Raw genomic sequence first — 21,266 nt, forward strand, 5'->3', positions numbered from 1 at the left:
CTACGGTTGTAGCCAGGCTGCCATATCGCGCCATCGGCCCCTCTGGCCAACACCAGTAGGCGGTAGGGTAGATCTATCATATGACACTATATTGTCCAATATCATATGGCATTATATTATATTATAATATGTTATATTATATCCCCTTTCACATTAGAGCCACAACAGGACCCACAAGAACATGGGAACAAGTAAAAGTGGAATACAGGAGTATTCTACAGAATGGTAATATTTATCTCTTAGATTGCTTTGCGTCTCTTGGCAAGGTAATACTGGCCTGTAATACTCTGTTAGTTTGTTCATAACAGCAACCAAGAAAAGGGCAGAGGAAAAAAAGACAGGTGGTGGTCCTGCACCCCCTCGTCAACAAGTTGGTTAAGTGAATAATACCCTCACGGGAATATCGATATCTCTCTATGAGCACACTGTCGCGCTGAGCTAAAGGATCCTGTCTATCCCGCAATATACGCTGAATTCTGAGGACTCTCCTTATCAATCTTGCACCTTCCGCAATGGGTGGCTCGCGTATACGGACAGGACATGGCTGCGACAGGCTTCCCAAATCCACCTTCGCTTTTATAGCCGTGGTCTCTCATCTTGATTACACGAAGTAATTTACAATTACTACTCTGAAATATGAATTACATCTGTAATAATCACATACATGTAATAGAATGTTAATAGTTCATTTCCCTTTTTTAGGAAATGACCTGTATGTATCTGTGTGACATCAATAAAAGGATCAAGTGCTGCATTATCTTTAGTTACATTGATAATATTTATTTATGGTAAAACAGTGGAAAAATATCGCTGTTGCTTTCGTATAAATGAAGCGGACATACCTGCGTGGCCGCGATCTAATCCTGTTTACATAAAGTAAACCTGCTCCCGAGCAGGTTTACGCTTACGGCTCTGTTGCTATGACAGCAAGTCCCGGATGAGCTTCGGGGAACCGACTGATCCAGGATCACGCGAAATCGTCAACAATCTAATCCGGCTAACCTACTTAGCGAGGTACGAAGAACGGGCCCCTGGCCTCTGGATTCCCCAGATCTCAATACAATCCAGCATCTGTGAGATCCACAGAGGTCCCACCTCACAACTTACAGGGATTTTAGGATCTGCTGTTAACATTTTGGTGCCAGACACCACAGCTCAATTTTGATATTTTAAATTCACTTATCTCCCCAACATCTTGCAGCATTAATGTTAATTTCTGGTTGTTTATCCAATATGCTTTTTGGTGTAAAAGCATATCCTGTGATGTTCCTTTTAATGTGACAAATTCAGATTTTGAATAGTCTTATTTAGTGTATCGCTTTAGTGAAATGTGGTAAATGTGTTAAATTCATCCTACGAGGGTGTTAACACATTTCAAGGAAATCCCACATACAACTATAGCCGCTGATGCCCAATTCAAAATTGCATGAGATCCTGAAATGATGCTGTTCAAGTACTAGTAGATATATTAGGGCAGATGGTAGCAAGATGTCTATAAAAGACAAAAACACTCAAGCTGATTAACATGATGTGCAACCAGCCAAATTGTAACCAATGCTGGGATTTTATCCTTTGGGTCCAAAGACAAAATGAGAACATTTAAGGGAAATCTCTAAGGTTGTGTGGAAAGCCTTGAGCAGTGAAGTTTCTTCACTGATGTGCAGATGCCTCCCACATACTGGGAGATGCACTATGTACAGTTGTGAATTGAAGTTCAGCTGGCAGGGGAGTCGAGGTGCACGGTGGGGAGCAGAGGCCCCGAAAAACACAGAGGAGAAGAGAGCGAGTTTGGGAAGTCATTAAGAGTTTATCTTCACCCGCTGACGGCAGCAGTCAATTATCACTGTCATTAGAACATCGTAATTGTACCAGCGTAGTGTAGAAACAGGCTGGAAATGTTCTCAGCTCAATTGGACACTTCACTTTAATTTGAAATTCTAACTGCGGCTTCATTGTAGCGAAGAAAATGTCCCCAGGTATTTTGTTTTTTCAAACACTCTCCGTGTAGTAGGGTATAATCTGGCACAGACACCGAAATTATCTCTGAGGGTATGTTTGTGCTACTTTTAGCACTGTTGTGGAATTTATTTCACAGAGGAGTTGGTGTGTTTTCTCTATATATCCATGTACCCACAAGTAAGTCTGCAGCGCCAGGTCTTATATGAGGTTTAGAAAGAAAAAAAGTCAACCAGTAACTAGTATAAATGGTCATATTTGAGCTCTAACTCATACTTAAACATTTAATTTTTATGGTCTAGTGCTCACCCTACAGTCACAGTACACAGGAATGATCCTGGGTTCAAGACGGGGAGGAGTCACAGACTACAGCCTCAGGCAGGTGCAAGCTAGTCTCCTCCCAGTGCCGGTCCCAAGCCCAGATAAATGGACAGGGTTACATGAGAAATAGAATCCGAAGTAAAAACAGTGCCAGTAATTTTTAATTGCCCAGTTGCTGGTTGTGCACATCCAGCGAACACTGAGTATTTGTGGTGTTTAAGGTGATGAACTCAAAAGGAAATAAAGATAATGGGACAGGATCATAGCACATCATCGTTTCATGTAGAAAGGGAGATTATAAAATCTCTCAGAAATCACAGTCCATTCGTCTTATATAACATAACTCCTGAGTCCATCCTCTGTTTGAATCAATCTGTTTTAGAGTTCCCTCCTTTAAGGCCACGCTTCTTTGAGTTTTCTTTTGATTGGCTGCCCCTCTGTAACAGGAGGTTGGAAGTGCAGGTGGGCGGGCTTACATGCTCACAGAGAGAGCTGTGTGCCTGAGGATACAAAAATGTGGGAAAGCGAACATTGTGAAGCCTGAGCTTCTGACTTACAGCTATTACCTTTACAATTACAATTTTATGCCATATTTAATCTAACATTTGAGCAGCATATGTGACTGAGAAGACGATCCTCTTCAAAGAAACAAACACAAAAAACTCTTTATACAAAAAACTTGATTTAGCAGTGACTTGTGTGATGAGGACTTTTTTGGGAGACAATTTATAGGAGCAAGATTAAGTCGTTGCAAAAACAGAAAAAGCTTGAAACAAGCCTGTGTTGAAGCAGCTAACGTGTGTAGCAACAAACTTCTGTTGCACCGGTGTTCAACTGGAAAAATTCTGAAAGCATAAAGACAATTAAGTGCGTAGGTGTAAATTTCTATGCACACACACAAAACCACACACTAAACACTGCGGTGTCTGGAGAGTAGAGATAGGGCTGTCTCCATCAGCCTCTCCACCTACCCAGAGGACCTAATCAGTCAGTGAATACACGTAAAATGGAGGCTGTCATCTACCTCCAGCCCAACAGACTCCCCGCCGACACTTTTCTCCCACTGCCAGCCTCTAGAGAGCAAAAAAAAAGATGGATCTTTCCCAAAAGCTCCATCCTCAACCAAGATATCCTACATCATGCATCATATTTTCTCAGCTGCCGAGTTTCTCCGTCCTCTTTCTCTTTGTCCTGTTTAGTCTCATCTTTACAGTTAGATCCAACTACTCATATACCAATTTCTGTTTTGTTTTTTATTGTCTTTGTATTTCCAAATTTCATGACTTTTGTCCCAAAGATAGCTACATGTTTTCAATTTCATCTTAACATATGATGAAAGCGCCTAAGTGTCTCTTTCTTCGCCTTTATCTCGAGCTGACTTCACTCCTTCCTGACATGTGCCAGAGAGAGATGAAAATCAGGGTAATGGAATCCACTGTGATCCTGACACTGCTTCCGGGACAGAACAATTCATCACTGCAACAACCCTCAACTCAGCAGGAAAGAGGCACATAATTGGGTATCAGTGGGAAACGCCTTTTTGCATTGGGAGCAACCAGAATCTATGCTTGGATTTTTGGATTCTTCTGTCCATCCAAAAGAAGAACAAAATTCCATCAATCAAATTTACAACTCGACAGACTGGCGACCCACCCAGGGCGTACCCTGCCTCTCACACAGAGGTTGCTGGGATAGTCTCCAGCCCAATGGCAACCCTGAATTGGATAAGCGAATGAAGATGGGTGTCTGGATGGTCATCCAACTTTATCGGCTTACACTGGAATGCCAAAATTATAAAGGAAAGCCAAGTCGATCTTATCCCGCTTTCCACAGTCACGCAAACTGTGCATTACAGTTGTTTCGCTTGTCATGCATCTGAAAACGTGTGGGGTAATGATTCATTCATCTGAGGACAGGGACTTGTTAGCCTGCTTATGGTTCTTGCAGTGAGCAAGCTCATGCCTGTGAAGACATCTGTCAGCATGCAGATCAAAGGTAACTGTAATGCCTGACAAGCTATATAGAAATTTAAAATACACTACTGCATATTTGAGGTAATATTATTCCTACGCAGCACTTAACTGCGTTTGAAGAGACATGAATTTTTAAAAACAGTCGCTCCAAATCACAACAAATTGACTGCAGGGTGCAGATTAAAGCCTGGATCCATCTGCAACTGTTGTAGGTGTCAAGTGTAAACAGGACATGAGTAAAAATCACCACCCTGGGGTTGCACGTCTCTGTCAACCAGTCAAGTTTTGATTCATATCAGTCCACAATCATTTAATATATGCAATACGTAGAGACTGCAGGAATTTAATTGGTGGGACCGAACCAACTGCTTTCAGGCATTGGTGTCTTTGAATTCCAACTCAGTATTTTTTAAAAAAATTCATTTTAGTGTTGACATACTCAAGATTTGCAATGTAGACACTCTCAAAAACAATAAAAAATTCATGAGGAAAAACAGATGTGGATGGTTTGTTTCTTTTTTGGAGCTCCTCTGAGATTTTTTGTTTTGGAGATTTATTATTCTATATTTTAGATGGAGCTATGTAACTGCCGTGGCCACTGTGGGCCTGCAAAATGGGTGAGTGCTAGAGCCTGTGAATACCGGTGAGTGTGTAGAAGCAGTTGAAAGGTGGAGGACTGAAAGGATAATAAAGAGAAAATGGAAGACTGTGAGGGGTAGTAAAGGGAGTAAAAAGAAAGGACGGGAGGGTGATTTAGTGACTCAGAGAACTGACAAAGAAAGCAAGACAAAGGTGAGAGAGGTAAAGGAAAGAAAGGGAAGTAGAGGATGAATGAATGAAGTGAACACATAACCCTCAGCGAACAGCTGAGAAGCTCGTGGGCGTGAGTGGTTAGACGTGAGCTGATTGGGCTGTATCGGCGCACATAGCAGGGAAAAGACCGGTGTTTGTTTGTCCTTGATTTTATTTGCTTTGTGTGTTTATTATAAACAGGGTGAGGTTTATATATTGATCCTAAAAAGGGGAGAAAACAAAGTTCAGAATATCTAAGGAGGACTCGCATGCTCTCCAGTGACCTAATTAGACTTTAGCCAACAGAGACACACAATTGGTAAGAAAATATCTTTTTTAATTCTCACATTAAGTATAATTAATGTTTCACAGAATGAACACAATTATAGCGTAGTGGTTTATACATTCACCTAACAAGCAGAGAGCACAAGTAAGTCTGATCCCCCGGAGGAAAGACAAATCCCTTTGTGGTTGAGTCCCAGAGGCAGCCGGAGTTACCTAAAGAAATCTGCTAAATCAAACATGCAGAGCCGCCCACTGTGGTGACCAACTTGTGAATAAGGGACCAGCCAAAAGTAGCTTTCACAGCAAAATAAAACACATAGAAAGTAGAAATCATTTATACAGTGTTCCAGAAATCAGGTGAGTGCAGATGGGTATGTATCCAAGCTGCATGTAAACCTAAAAATGGTCATTCTTAAGCTTTAAGAGGCCAATAAAACCATCCTGATACATGTATTTCTAGGTACTCTTGCCTTAAAGCAGCCACGTCCATCTCTGACGAACATTTTATAAATACAATCCGTGTTGAGTTTAATATTTCAACAGAAACTTGAACTGCAGCGGTCCCTGTCATGGCTGGAGGAAAGGCTGTATGTGATGAGCTGAATGCACCGAGGTAGTTTTAACAAAGATTAAACCGAGCTGCCAAAGCATATTACTCGAGCCACCTGGTGAATGTGCGAGTTTGTCAAAACTTGACGCAATCGCGCCTTAAAAGGCTAAAAAAAAAAAGTCTGCCTGTCCTTAAGTGAAAAGTAATGATATGCCGCTTATAAAAAAACAGAAACAAAACAAAATCACTCAACTCAGATAAAATCCTTTTCAAAGCGGGCATATAAAGCCATGTATCCATTCATTCCCTTGCAACCTTTTACCATTTTATTTACCCGAGCCACTGAACGAAGAAAATGTACTACACACAAAAGAGTCATTCAAAGGAAATCTTGCGAACCATGGCAACCTCAGTGCCCTATTATGTTTCATCCCAATTGAACGTTTTGATCCGTGTTTGGCTGACATCCATTTTATGTTGTGAAAACACAGCTGACTTGTGATTATTCACAATATGTAAAGATGTCAACTTAACTGCAAGTACAACAAAGTGCCTCCGACAACAGCACAAAGCGCTCCCCCTGCAACGGTGATGCAATCATCCTTTTCCACATTTTCAAGCCGTCATTTCTCCGGGGGTGTGACGCACCCCCTCCCCTACCCCCCTCGTCAAAAAACAGATTAAAATACATCAAAAAAAGGGGATTAAAGAATCTGCCGACACTCCTAAATCCTTCAAAAGGCGTCCGACTCTATCAAAGGATGAGTACTATTAAATATGAGGCGACACATGTGACACGTGAAGGGTGCTGGTGTTCAGTTTATAATTTCTGCCACTGTGGGGAGGGGAAAAATGAGATTTCAGTGAAGCATGATATCAAAGCAAAGCAATAAGTGGCTTTTGCCATCTTTATATGCCGGAGTAACCTATAGGTGACAGAAAGAGAGAGAGTGCACAGCAGAACAGAGGTGAAGCACTTGATTTGGCTGCCTCATGTACATACACAGACGTCAGATAGGAAAAACAAACCAAATAGGCTCCAAGACAGTGAGAGGGCAAAATAAATTCTCCATTTTCTCATTTGGGGGTTTCCCTGTTAAGCGGCAGTGAGGTGGGGCTCACCTCAAGCGATTCTTAAAGAGGGCTGAGTTCAAAGCGTGCCGGTGGGAGGAGAGACGGCTGCGTGGGAGAACAGCAGACAGTTAAGATGGGATTTCTCATTACGCGCGTCTCGCTCTGTGTCCTGGCTAACACTGCTGTATACCGCTCACTCCTTCTCTGCCCTATAATTTCTCTCACTCCCCCCCCCCTCCTTTTCTCTCTCGCATAGACTCAAACTGAATGCATAAGATTGCGCCCCACTAGGCCACATTCCCCTTCTCTTTCATCTGAGCCCTGCTTGTGTTTCCACACTATCTGACTGTGCACACACAGAGGCTAAAACACACACAGACAGACTGGATGACAAAGCGAGAGCAAAGAGGGAACACAAGGCAGAGAGATCTTACCGTGTACATGAATGAGAGCTCAGAGCTAGGCTATGAAAAATAACAAATGTTGAAACTGAAAAAAATCCTTTAAACATCTCTCTATATAAATATATGAAACAGGACTTTTAATTGTTTTATTTCTTTACATACAGTCATTTTTAAATAATTCCCACGTCAGCTGAATGATACGAAACAGTCTGAATTACTTCACTGCATTTTAAACAGTGATTTCCTTCAGATTGGTTACATTCCCGTGTGTTCTTCTAACCGTGTTTTGTCTTTCACTGAATCTAAATACTGTTTCCACCTTCACTTTGTGCATATAAACAAACAGAACTGAAAAAAGTCAGGTAGCGGAGCCCATCAGGGCAAAGAGGTAAAGCGGGAGAGCTTTACCTCCCTTTACGGTTTTACGGTAAAGCGGCGCTGTCGTGATTGCGTCGCTGTGTGGAAGTAGACGCGTTTGCTCGAGAAGAATGAGCAGCACGTCCCCTTGCAATCAATCCCAGATATTACCCCGGTATTTGTCAGATATGCTCCCTGCCACGCCAGCCATCCGTGACTCATTCCGTCATTACATCGGAGAGGTCACGCCCACTCCACCCCTGCCTGCGCCATCGTTCCAGGGTCTGATGGCGGCCTAATGGCCTGCTCTCTCTACACTGCAATTAACCTTTTTATTGGCCACCTGCCAGACAGCTGGAGATACAGCAGTGTGCGCGCGCGTATGGGCTTATGTAAGCGCGACCATAAATGCGTCTGTGTTTATATGCACATGCACAGTGGCTGAAGCTTTTAAGTCTATAAATTACCATGTGAGCAGCGAGCCCCAGAGCACGCATGTGCACGTGGGCCTATAAAAGCTGACAGATTTCACCTGCTACTCTCGTCAAATAGAAATTGATTGAATCTAACATCCCATCATGTTTGACCCAGACAGATCCCACTGGCTGTGATGCTGTCTCAAAGCGGAAACACATCTTGGAACAAGAACTAAACACGTCCCTTTTGCATTATAGGCGAGCGCAGGGGGAGATATTATTTGTACTCCAGGAGCACCTGTCTCCCACCCCTGTCGCTGCTGGAGTAGAAGTAAATGGCAGCTGTAAAAATGATTCCAATTAAAATGACATTTCTGTAAATATGTCATCTTCCAAAGTTTCATCAAATCTGTGCCACTGATGCCAAACATTGCATAGTTAAAGCTACCCCGTGGAGTTTTTGACTTATAGTAGCACAAATCCCTGTTTTCAAAACACAAAGACGGGCGTGCATGCAACAGGGACGGGTGATAATTCGCGTGGAAACACTGTAATGTGCCAGCAAAGACTGTATCCTAGTAAATGTGCACACAGTGTAGATGAAATTGGAGGACAAAGTGCATTCAGCACATTTGTCTTCATGAAAATAAATATAGATCTAATTTGTCTGTTCACAAGGAAACTCCACAGAATCATTTTAATGCTGATATCTTTTATTTGACCATCCGATGTTTTATTTTAAACCCTGCTGCACTCTAATAGTATTATATCCTTTTCCCAAGGGAAGTCGTATCTGCGAGATCTCGTCTCACACACAGTTAGACCGCGAGCTTTTTGAGTGAAGGAGAAAAAAAATCTTTTCGATCTCTGCAATGCTAACATACTGCTTCATTACTTTGCAATTCAAAAACCAATGAAAAGTAACAGAACGGCAGGCGGACAGTAACTTTACACAGGCGCTCGCTGTCTGAGAGGCTCGCTATACCATTGTCAACAAGAGGTCTCTGTCGAGTGTCTTTAAAATGTGGCGGAGCACGGCTGAGCAGAAAGCACACAGTAAATGCATTCTGTGGCTCCTGCAGCTGCAAATTGAATTTTGGGGCATGACTTGACTCAAAACACCTAATAATCCCACGTCACTTGCTGTTCCCGAGCTGAACAAGGTCACACTGTACAGCGAGTAATGAAAAAAAGACCCTTTTTACAAGCATTTATCCAAATGCATTCAGGCTCCGGCGAGGTGAAGAAATTTAAAGAAAAGAAAGCACAAATGGCCGAGCACCTGAAGGACAAAAAACCCCCAACAGAATAAGAAAAATAAACCACAAAACCCTTTCATGTATACGGACGCCACATGTCTGTGCACATATAGCATGCAGTGGTGAAGGGGGGAGCATAGCAAAGACTGACAGGTTTTAAGTCACTGCACAAACAGCTTTTGTTTCTTATGACGTCTCATTAGCCCTGACAAAAAGTTAAAGCTGGGATTATCTAAACCTTATCGCCTCATTTGTCAATCAGCTTTTGAATGTGCACACTCACTCTGATGTGACAGCCAGCACAAGTGCAAACACGTGTTGGGAGTTCAGCAGGTCTATAAAGCACTTGCTGGTAAACACGTAGTCTAGTCAATGCTTTTCGGCTCCATCCATAATCTCACAGTGGCTTTTAAGTGATCAACAGCTCAACAGTAACTACAACACATTTGAAAGCATAAACCAGAGTTGAGTTTGGACTGTATCACATGCTGGCTATGCTGATTAATCTCGCAGTCCTTACCTGCTACAGAGAGGCGTGCCGTGCGGCTGGAAATGGATCCCAGGTTCTCAATGGTGGCAACACACTGATAGGTTCCTTCGTCTGGCTTGTTATGTTTAGAGTGGACCACATGGCTGAAGAACAGCGTGCCGTCGGGCAGTATTTTTCTCCTCTCGTCTGAAACCAGGCTCATGAAGGTGCCGTCTTTCTTCCATTCGATGTGTGCCGGCGTGGCTGCGTCGCTGTGTGCAGAACAGTTGAGGAAAGCGGAGTTCCCCCGGATGGCCAGCGTGTCCTGGGGCTCCACGGTGAACCAGAAGGGGCTGAAGGGCTGCACTGCTGAAGCTGAGGAGCAACAGAGGGGAGAAGTGAGATGTCAACACAGAAAGTTACGTCAGGTCCACTTTTCTCTGAGCGCTAATGAAAATTAGCGAAATTCTTGCTGCTCTCCAGCAGCTTATCAGTGGGCGATGTGGCTTGAAGATCACACCACAATTATGGGGGCAGATTCATTATCAAGGATGCATTGCTCAAGTTTCCCCAGATGATCATTCTCTATCATTCTAAACACCTGATTAGCTGTGTATACAGTGGATTAAAAAGTCTGACAATTTGAGTTAGTGCTCTATTTCTCGTTTTTACATTGATTTTATTCTGAAAGTTCCTGCAGGAAGTGGTAATATATAACACTGATATAACACTGATGCTTCTTCTGGCTGGTTGCCAGGTCGCCTCCATTCTTTATCCACCAAACTACGCCACAGCTATTCACACTTCTTGTTAGTTGAAATGTGAACAGTGCTGATATTTCTATACAAGTTACTCTAAGAATTTTATTCTGAAAGTCCAGTCTCTTCAAAATAAAGCACCTGTATGTAGCAGGTGGTAAAAACCAATCACAATTTAACATGGTCAGATCATACCAGTGTATCCGTTTTGATTTCACTGATTCCAGCATGGATCTTCTTTCCGTAAGCTTCAGCTTCTTTATCGGATTACTGATCAGTAATCGAGTGTAACTACTATCAAAGATCAGTAAAGAAACATGCTTGCGGTTATGCTGCAGCAGAGGGTTGATGAAAGGTGCGAAATGCTTGCAATCACTCTAAATTGCACAACACTACTATCTGCTTTTTCAGTTCGGTCACAGCATATCCTAAGAAGTCGCTGACATCAATGGCGTGTTTCAATGCTCACTCTAAAAATGACAGAACACTGCAGGACTCCAAGTGCCCCAAACACTGAATGAAGTGTTCCCGAACCAAAACATCTTTTTGTTCATTCTATCTTTCAGCCAAAGTGCCTCGGCCTTATTCCAGAGCCTCAAAGAGGCTTTTTATTATGAAACCACAAGCCTCGCTGGAATTGGGCAAGAGGAACTGACAAATTTAACCAAGTCTAGCCTCCCTGGCAAGTTAATATCACGTCTTGCGTTATCATAAGTACAGCGTGCGGGGAAGGAGTAAACACGCAGGAACGCGGCTGCCATTTCCTTTCCTCGAGCAGAAATGGTAACATCACATTGACATGAACAGTGCCAAAGTGAGAGTAAGTAAAATTGCTTTGCATTCACCTCATCCATTATTCAAGCACTCCCACTGTAAGAGTCACACTGTGGTATTGTTTAGATAAATAACACCAATTATCAGTTCTGCAGGGATGGGGCAGAGCTTGAAAAATAATTAAAGGGGTATGAAGGTATTTTAATAATTCAACGAATGGAGTGAAATAAGTGGCTGAGTGTTAAATGCAGTTTAAAATATGCCTGCTCTCTTCCAAGGAAATGGCATGTCTCCGGGGGAGAGGGGAGAGCAGAATGCGATAGAAAGAGATGAAGACAGAAAATGAGAGAGTAGTGTGAGAGCGAACGAGGGATCCTGTGCCAATAGTTCAGCTATTTAACTACTAGAAGATAATTTCTCTACCTTGTGGCGCCCTAGCGAGAGATCCAAGATTGAAGTAATATAATGCATGGTCCATTATGGTGGCAATATGAATGCTTGCCCTCTGTGCACTTAGTTGTCTTGAAAGCACAAACAATTACAGAGAAAATACTGTTGGAAAGTGACTGAACTAAATAGAAACAGATGCAAATAAATGTAAGCCGTTTTCCCACTAAACTGAGCAGTCAGACCCCACACTAATTCACTGATGAGTGGACCAGAATACTGAAGAGGAAGTGTGCCTGCATTCTGTCTCAGTGTACAGCAGGGACCCTGAACAACTGAATTGAGGCCTGATATACGAGCACAGTCCCTTTAGAAAGATCTGTGTTAGCAGTTACTTTACAGATATCCTCCTATGACTGCTCTGGCGCCATTTCACTGCAGTTGCGGAGTAAATTCAAGCAAAGAAAACTTTATTAGGCTGGGTAATGCACAGAGTGCGCAAGAGCTCAAAACATTTTGAAAATCCCTCCAGGCAGAAGTGGAAGTGAAATTCAAGTGAATAAACAGCAGTAATGAATAAAATATACAATGTTCTAAACTAGCCCAAAACATTTCTAACTGCAGCTCTTAGGAGGCAAGTGAGTGGCTTCTAATTAGACTGAAGCAAGTAGCTAATTTCAGGAAATCAACAAATTCACAGCGAGCCTGCTTACATATTGGGCAGAATGTGACAACACTAGCAAATGTGTTTGACTCATGGTGTATAGGACAGATGGAGAGAGACTTGAGGGAGGAATTCGTCACTCCAGCGGACCAAAAGCACCATGACATGCTTAATCATCTCTGCATTACACTGCTGGAACAGTTGGGTGTGTGGGGCTGGGCAGCTCGTCTGTGCCCAGGTTTGGCTCCCCTCCAATCAAAAGACCATCTTCAGCTGCTCTCTATCTGAGGGAAAAAACTGAATGGGCTTGAAGGTCCTACAAGCATCCTATCAGAGTCAAAGCAGCTGGCTTTAGCAGCTTTTCATCCCAATCGCAGAAACAGTAGGGGAGGGCTTAGCTTCGGCTCTACTTTTGAGAAAATGGCAAACCATCTGCATTCAGCTGCAGACACAACAACCAACGTCTGTGCACTGGGATGAACCAGGGGTGTAAGGAGTTTGATGGCAGGCAATCGGCTTTTTGGCAGCATCTAACTAATCTTCTGTTAGAATCTTTGACTCATTAACACCATTTCTGCTACTAATCTCAATTTCTCCCTCACATTACCTTCAACCGCTCCTGGCAGATGGCTGCCCCTCCCTGAGCCTGGTTCTACTGAAGGTTTCTTCCTGTTTGAAGCGAGTAGTTCCTTATCTATCGCCAAGTGCTTGCTCATTTGAAGTCGTCTGATTGTTGGGGTTTCATTCTATTATTGTAGTGTCTTTACCTAATAATACAAAGCACCTTGAGGCAACTATTTTTGTCATTTGGTGCTATATAAACAAAACTAAATCCAATAAAACTGCAAACAGATTCCAAAACAAGGATGCCAACGTTAGTGGCCAAAGTTCAAACGCGTGCGTTTCACGTAAAGGTGGGATTGTGTAAATCAATGCCGAACACCCTGGACTCATCTGCAGACTGAACAAATATTTTGACAAAAGGCGAAAGCAGCATTCCAAACCGATGACTATATTTCATGTTTCCGTCTTTGTAGCATGTAGAGAAACACAATCATAAAAGAAGTTTCACATAAAGCGCAGTGTAGCCAGCGTATAATTTCTCTCCTCTAGAAAGCAACTAAAAATAACCAACTCAAGGCAAATTTATCTCTTTCAAACTCCCTCAGATTATTTATAGAAAATGAGGGAAAATGTATGAAAGCACACAGAGCAAAATCCATATTTCACCAATTTAATGGGTCCCTTAGGAATAACAACAAAGTCCCCGTATCAATAAACAGGCTTCTGAACGCTAACCTAAAGCAATTCCAGTGACGTAAGGAGAAGCTGGAAAAACCACACCCGTGACCGATATTTAAAGGTTCACTAGCCTGAATTGTCGCTCCTTGTTAAAAAGAGAGGACAAGCAGCCAGCACCTCAGCAGGAAGCAAGGATCTCTATCTGCAACATGTGATTAAAAAAAACAGAAGAAAATGCACAAACATCAGTATCTTAGAGTAAAGACAAGCTTCAACCTTTATGCCAGAGCTGAGGGAAAAAAGTTTACTTTTGGCAGCTAACAAGGTTCCGAGTTATAAGCCTGGAAAAAAAAATTGTAATGAACACAAATAGAACGAGCAGTGGCGTGCCGATGCACTGTGAAGTGCTCGCTGACAGAAAACTCAACAGAACTCATGTTCTCATACATCAAAGTGCAGAAAAACCAAAACCTGCTGAAACAGAACATAATGAGAAGAAGGGAGATCAGTTAAATTTGCAATGACAGGAATTTCTGTCTCTTGTATACATTTGTTTTTTGTCTTTCGCTCACACAGCCAGATGATGGCTATATGTTTCCCAGAGAAATGCAAAGTGCACCTTTAAATGTTTCTTACAATAGCACTGAAACACAGCGGGCTTTTAACAGCACAGCTGTAGAGTTAGAGGAGGAGAGAGGGGTCAGAAACCACATTACAGTGTGAGGAGTCTAATCTATTCGGGCCCCCATCCGTTTGTGTTTGATAAATAGAAACCTCCACACCAGGCAACCAGTGAGAATAAGTCGAGCGGAGAGCAAGGGGCTAGAAAATGGGCTTGTCTGCTTGATAAGCATGGGCTGTTACCTCTGTCCCAAATCCACTTTTCTCCGCAGTCATAAAAGGTTTGGGAGCCCAGCTTAAGGTGGTGCTGCGATATGCTGCAGTGCTCCCCCCCACTCGGATATGAGGAAGACAGAATGGAGATGTGGGGCTAGTGATGGATTTCCCCCACGTCCTGACAATGTTAAAAGCACGATTTCAGACATTACGGAGATTACTATCTAGGTGAGGGTGTGTGTGTGTGTGTGTGATAACTAGTAAGCCACAACTTCTAGCTCTCTTCCCGTGAGAGTTTAGAAAAGTAGAAAAAGGTGTCTGCATCAACTGTGCGAGGTCATCTGCACTGACCCCAGATACCGGTTAACAATTTCGGCAAATTACAAAGTCAGCCTCGTAACATTGGGTGTGTTAAAAAAAAGAAATCCCACTGAAGGCAGTAAAGAGTGGGTTGGCGAGGGTCTGCTCTCTGCACAAAGACCCCCTGTTCTCTCCTATTCTGCACTTGGCCCAGCAGGAAGCCTCCTCCCTCATTGACCCACCGCCTGACAGCAGTCATAGTGACTGCCTTCCTTATTGAGCCACTCTTGAGACAGAACAGAGCGCTCTGGAAGCCAGTCGCGTTTTCAACAACCGAGGCTCTTCTGTGGCCTGATCTTGGGACGAGGAAATCCTGGACATCATCAAAAGTAAAAACACTTTGCAGAGATTTGAAACCACTGGGAAATTACATCTGTAAAGGGCAAACAGTAATATGGATTCTGCTTGTTATCATTATGCTGCTTTCACGCTCTTTATAATATGTCACTGGATCTCTGAGCTGTAAGCCCTTTGTAAGAAAACAAGCCAGGAAAATCGTTAGTAGCGCATCGGAGATGAATGGAGGCCTTCAGTGCAGGTAAAGATAGATACAGGATGAGGGCCTTTTGTAATTTACCTGAGCACTTCAGGCTCCTGTCTCTGTGCTATTTCCATATCTTCACCGTTTGTTCTTCCAGGCAGAACATCAGGCTGCTTAAATGACACTAATGGAAATGGTTGTCTCTTCTTCCCTCCCACACTCTCCTGTGCTTTTCCTTCATTTTTGCACCCTGAGTCCGTGTCTCTTTCTGTGCAGTCTTTCATCCAGCCTTCTCCCAAAACTTTGCTCTAAAGCCCATCTGTCACCGTCGAGGACCTCTGGGAAATAACCATGAACCTAAGATCGAGCGTGGTGGGACTAGGTGTCTGCAATGTAGAAATGGAGAAAAAGCTTATTTGAGGCATGTATCTATTTAGTGGAAAAGGTGTCCTTTTCAAATTAAGAAAACACAGCCTCCCGCTCGAATTAATGTGCTGGGCTTTACTTATATTAAATTAAAGAAATTAAGATTTATGTAGAGACTCTGTGTTCGTGCTTTCTAGAGATTAGCCCAAATAATCTGACTATATGACTTTTACCATCTTCTACTATCTTTTACAATGTCAAGCTAAAGGAAAAGAGAGTTGGTGTTACAACCCAAGCACTCAACAATGCCTGATGAGCCTGATCACGGATACCACAACCCACTGATTCTGGTATTCAAAGCATTCCCCACAGCACTTCATGAAATGAGGAGTTAAGGCCAAGCCATACAGGGATGGACAAAATGACTGGGGTGCCTAGCTCACACACTGGCTGTCCTGCGCTGGCACCAACTCAACTGGCAGATTAAAAGAGAAAAGGATCCAATTTCTTCAGCTCAGAGTTCTCCATCATCCTGTATACTGGCTGCCATGGTAAAGCTCCAGAGGCCCGGAGGCAACATGACAGGGTCACCAGTGAAGGAGGGTCACCGCAACGGCATCAGCTCTGGTTGCGCTGCAAACTGCCAGAAAATGGTATTCTAAAAAAAAACGTCAGTCTCTTTTTTAATCAGGTGGAGAGAAAAAAAAGATCTTAGTGAAATGATTCACTGCTTAATAGGATTAGCAAATAGTCTGAGTGCAAGACGCCGGCAAAACTTCAAATGTGGACCGCCACGGCCAATGTGAAGACATTAAGTGAAGGATTTTTATTCAGACCTTTTTACTCTTTACAGTACTGAATGTAATGGTGTCAGGGTATAGTATACCAGTGATTAATGACTACCTAATCCCACACAGGCACAACTGACCCCAACTTCCTGCTTAGTAGCAAAGGAGCTCAGTCCAAGACCACCTTGGAGCCTTATTTCAATGCACTGCCTAATGAGAGGACTTAAAACCAGGCTCAACACCAAGTGTTAGCAAGAAACTGGATAATGTACAAGCTACGAGGAGGCCATATCGAGCGACGCTTAGACCAACATTTACCATTCTGAAAGTCAGTGGTAAACATTACTCTTTGGTTCACAGATTATATGGACTGAGTGATTTAAAGAATTAGAACATTTGAAACTGATTTTTCATCATTTAATAAAGCATTTTAAGAGCAGCTGTTTGCAGGAGCATTTGATTTAAAGTAAGCGCCAACATCTGAAGCCTAAACGTCTTAGTATCCATGCAGTGGCCTATAAAAAAAAAAAAGAGAGAAAAAAAAGTGTGTTTGTGTATTTTCCAAACATCAAAAGAGAATGCTGGAAATTAGGTTTTGAGGCAGTATCTGGCTTTTTTTCTTTTCTCATTAGTCCTACAAATACACACCTTTTATGTCACAGTTCAATGAAAATGCCAAGTGGTGATCAGGAGAAATAGTCTGCAGGGGAAAATCTCTTAAATGCACACTAATTCATGCTTTGCACTCATTAGTGTAGCATACATTTTTCATAGATGTTTACAACAATTACATTTGGAACCTGTGTTTCCAAAATATGCATATTTATATCCCTGTGGCATGCCTGTAAACAAAATATGTTCTTGACTGTGCATTCGGCTACATTACATACATAATTTTATATTAAACTTACTGGTTATTGAATTATATATCCACCGCTGTAGACTGTATTATGAACTCTGGTACAAATAAATGGTTTAATGGTTTAAACAATTAATAAAACTCTTCTTTGGCAAAATGATAGAGGCAGGTATATTTCTTTCAGTAAAACTGGACACAAATACTGAAAATAGGAGGGAAAAAAAGACATTTAAATGAAATGCTGGACAGAGCTTTCAACAGCCGAGTGTGATGAGGGAGACCCAGGAGGGATTGGTTGGATGGGGAACCCCCTCACCTCATCTGGTAGCGATAATTAACCAGTACTGATTGAGGCTCAAATTCCCTCGCTTATCAACCTCCCCCGTGGGCTCACAATGAAGGATTGGCCCACAGAGACGAGAGCAGCCCAGACAGGCATTCTTTGAGAGCTGGTCTTGAGATAGTGCAAGACAATGATGAAAAAACCCACTTTGCCTCACGCAAAGTAATTGGAACGCAAAATGGCAAGAACGAGCATGTTTCTCAGGCTAGATGGACACCCACAGAGCAGTTGGACTAAAGGTTACAACCATCACTTAATGCTTGCGTTTGAGAATTGGACTAACCTTTTCTAGCTGCTGAAAAAAAAGTGCTTTGAGAGAAAAAAAAGAAAAGAAAAAAAAAACTCACCATGGCAGCAGATGCCATTATCTGCTATTTTTTAAGTAAAATGCCCTTTAAATTGCACTCTCAAACAAACTAACAACTGCAGAGACAAACGACGCGCTTAAAATACCACCAGAAATCAGCACATAGTACCAATCAGTACGAACCGTTGAACTGTAGTCAGAAAAGACGAACAGGAGGGGAAATCCATATCGTCTTTTGACCCATAAAACATCGCGATGTCATTCAAATAATCTGGTAGCACTCGACAAGTGACTCAAAATCTGACAACATTGTCGAGTGCTGCTGTGAGCGCGACAAAGAAAGAATTGTGAAGATCTCATGTGAGATAGCATTGTACAGTAATAAAGCTGGAGTAACAATAATACATAGGGGGGGGAAGAAAGAAAAAAAGTGGAAATGTCTTCCAGATGCCTTGTGGCGATAAGTTATCTGATGAGGCTGTAAAACCAGCAAGCACTGGGCAAAACGTAGCCAGGAAGTAGTCGACACACCAGGCAGATTGGGGCCAAGTTCTGAGCAGCAACACATGAGATAGTCATCTGAGACAGGAAAGCACATTCATTTTGCCACCAGCTAGCTCCACCCTGTCCCCACCAACCCCCATACTGAAGAAAATCATGTGGCCGTAATGAGATATCCTAGAGATTTTTTAATGAAACACAATATTATATTCTCTTGTGCCTGTTTTTTCTCTTTCCTCAGCTATCACACTCACTCACACAAACATATACACACAGAGAAGAAAATCGATATAATCCTCTATGCCTTGCACAGTCAAACACCCGGCAATTTATCAGCATTGGATTTCAAAGTCTGGGTCTTTGCCTATTTCGTCCTTGACTCCTGTCATTTATTTGCTCTTATTTTTTCTTGAGCACAACAGGAAGAAGTAGAGAAGGAGACGGGGTGTGTAGGGGTGTGGGGGGGGGTGTTTGGGAGGTGTAGGGGGGGGGCTTGCTTACAGTACAATTTCCACACACTCTACAGTTAAGTAGAGCGGTTGGTACAAAGAGCTAGAGATAAAAGTGCAGGGCACACTGAACAACTCTGCCAGAGGTCACATCCAGCAATTCACTTGATCACAGTGTTTGGATCTGGCTCCTTTGAGTGGTCAAGTGTGGCCAATCTTCCTCTGATAAGTCAGATGCCAATTACCAGCCCAGACACAAAAACATTTCAAACTACCCCAGTTTCTCCTCTTGTCGAGATAAGCATCAGCATGCAAATTCTGCTAATTACAACGGAGCTGAGTCATAGTCCCCCCCACTTTCAAAGCTCCCTTTGAGACTTATTACACTGGCCTATTGCTGTCACATATAGATAAAAGATAAGAATTATTTTCCCATAAGAAAGGGGGGGGGGGGGGGGGGGGGGACACTAGCATTAACATGGTTGTCAGTTTCTTCTCACAAAAGAACTTGAAGTTTTTCTTCTATGCAATAATCCCACAGCTCTGCCTTTAACATAGAACAAGATCCTTACAACTAAAAACATGCATTTATGAGGAGTGTGCATATATGCGGGACGACTCTTTTTTTTGTTCTTTTCAGACTGGCTTCAAAGTAGTTGACAGAGAGGTGCAGTTAGTGGGCTGTTGATAAAAGGGAAGCCAGTCGCTGCGTGTTCACAGCGATTTGGAGGAAACCATTTAACACTGGAGTACGGGAAAGATCAAAGCCTTCGAGCCAACACTGGGAGGGAGACTCAATTACTATTTTACTTGAAACCGGATGCTACCCCTCTGGAAGAGACCCTTAAAATAACTCTGGAAAAAAATATCCATGGCAGCTCGGAGAAGTGGGGACTCGGGAGGGAATGCTATCTGAAGACAGTGCTGTAATAACGTTGGAGTTAAGTGCGGTTACAGGGGTTAAGTGTTTGCACCAGGGGCATAGTTAGATTACAAAATGAAGATGCTGCGTGAGGCATGAAGGTCTCCTAGATATTATTACTGTCGTGTACGAGATAGCAAAGCTGCCTTTTAAATGATGAAAGCACCTTTTTCCCCCTTTTGGGAGAGTAGCAATTTTTTTTCACCTTACACTTCTGGCCTGCAATCATAAACCATTTTCACACATGAACTCCAGACAACAGCCTGAGATATTGTTCGAAGTTGCCCTGAAAGACGTGCAGCAGACGACAGGAGATTTTCTGTCAGATGTGCTGGGCTTTATTCAAACCGATGAAGCCGGTCTAACGTCCTGCCTGACCGATTCAGACATCTGCCTTCTCACATGCAGTTCATGTGTCAAATACAGATATATTTAGGACAACTCCCCAGTCACTGCAGATATCATCCTATAGCCAATCTGAACCACGACACACATTACTGATCTGACCCTTATTTACTGGGATTAACATGCTGCCTTTCAGGGGACATAGAATAAAGGGATGGGATGTGCTTTACTCACATTTACTTACTAAATCTATCATCAGCAGCTATGAGTCTTTTTCAGTGGAATTTCTACTTTACAGGTGACTAGTGTAAATGGGCCAGAACTTATTATAGTGCTTTACACCCATTCATACAGCAGTGTATTCTGTGCTGCTTTCTATTACACATGCAATCACAATCTAGTGGATTGGGGTTCAATATTTTGCCCAAAGAAACTGGGAACTGAACCACCGACCACAGTAACTACTGAGCCAGACAATGCCAGTGGGCCAAGGATTGAGATGAAAGATAACTAGAAATATAATCTGTCCAGCATGTCCTGGACCTACCGCAGGGTCTACTCCTGGTAGAATACCTCCCCTAGGAGACCCCAGGAGGCATCCTATTCAGAAGTCCAAACCACCATAATATGGTGGAGTAGTAGTGGCTCTACTCTAAGTCCCTCCCAAATAACCAAACTCCTCATCCTATGAATAAGAAAAAGTCCAGCCACCCTTCAGAGGAGACTTTTCACCACTCGTATCCCTGATTTTATTCTTTGGGTCACTACCCAGAGCTTGATGCCGTGGTTGAAGGTAGGATAAATCAGCCGCTCCAACCCGTCAGTCACTCTCCCCTCACTCATGAACAAAGTCCACGCCCACCCCTGACATATAAAACTCCTCCACTTCAGGTTTAATCCTCGCAAAATGGGTTTTCTGCTCATAGTTCTTGTCAATGTCCACAGCAAAATAGATATTAGAATTCAATATATATTCTAATCACTGCATCAAGAGCAATAATAGCAGCATGTTCAGAAAGAAACTTTT

The 21,266-nt window shown here is 42.7% G+C and overlaps 1 protein-coding gene across 14 annotated transcripts in view; it reads right to left on the reverse strand.

Annotated features, from left to right (window-relative positions):
- Window positions 1-21,266, reverse strand: part of neo1a (neogenin 1a) — a 156,398-nt gene that overhangs the window by 89,904 nt on the left and 45,228 nt on the right. For all 14 annotated transcript variants that reach the window (XM_026162467.2, XM_026162433.2, XM_026162428.2 and 11 more), the window contains exon 2: window positions 9,908-10,231. In XM_026162467.2, the coding sequence (XP_026018252.1) occupies window positions 9,908-10,231 (324 nt within the window). The remainder of the gene's footprint in view (window positions 1-9,907; window positions 10,232-21,266) is intronic.

Source organism: Astatotilapia calliptera, chromosome 1 (genome assembly GCF_964374335.1).
Source record: "Astatotilapia calliptera chromosome 1, fAstCal68.1, whole genome shotgun sequence".
NCBI classification, from domain to species: domain Eukaryota; kingdom Metazoa; phylum Chordata; class Actinopteri; order Cichliformes; family Cichlidae; genus Astatotilapia; species Astatotilapia calliptera.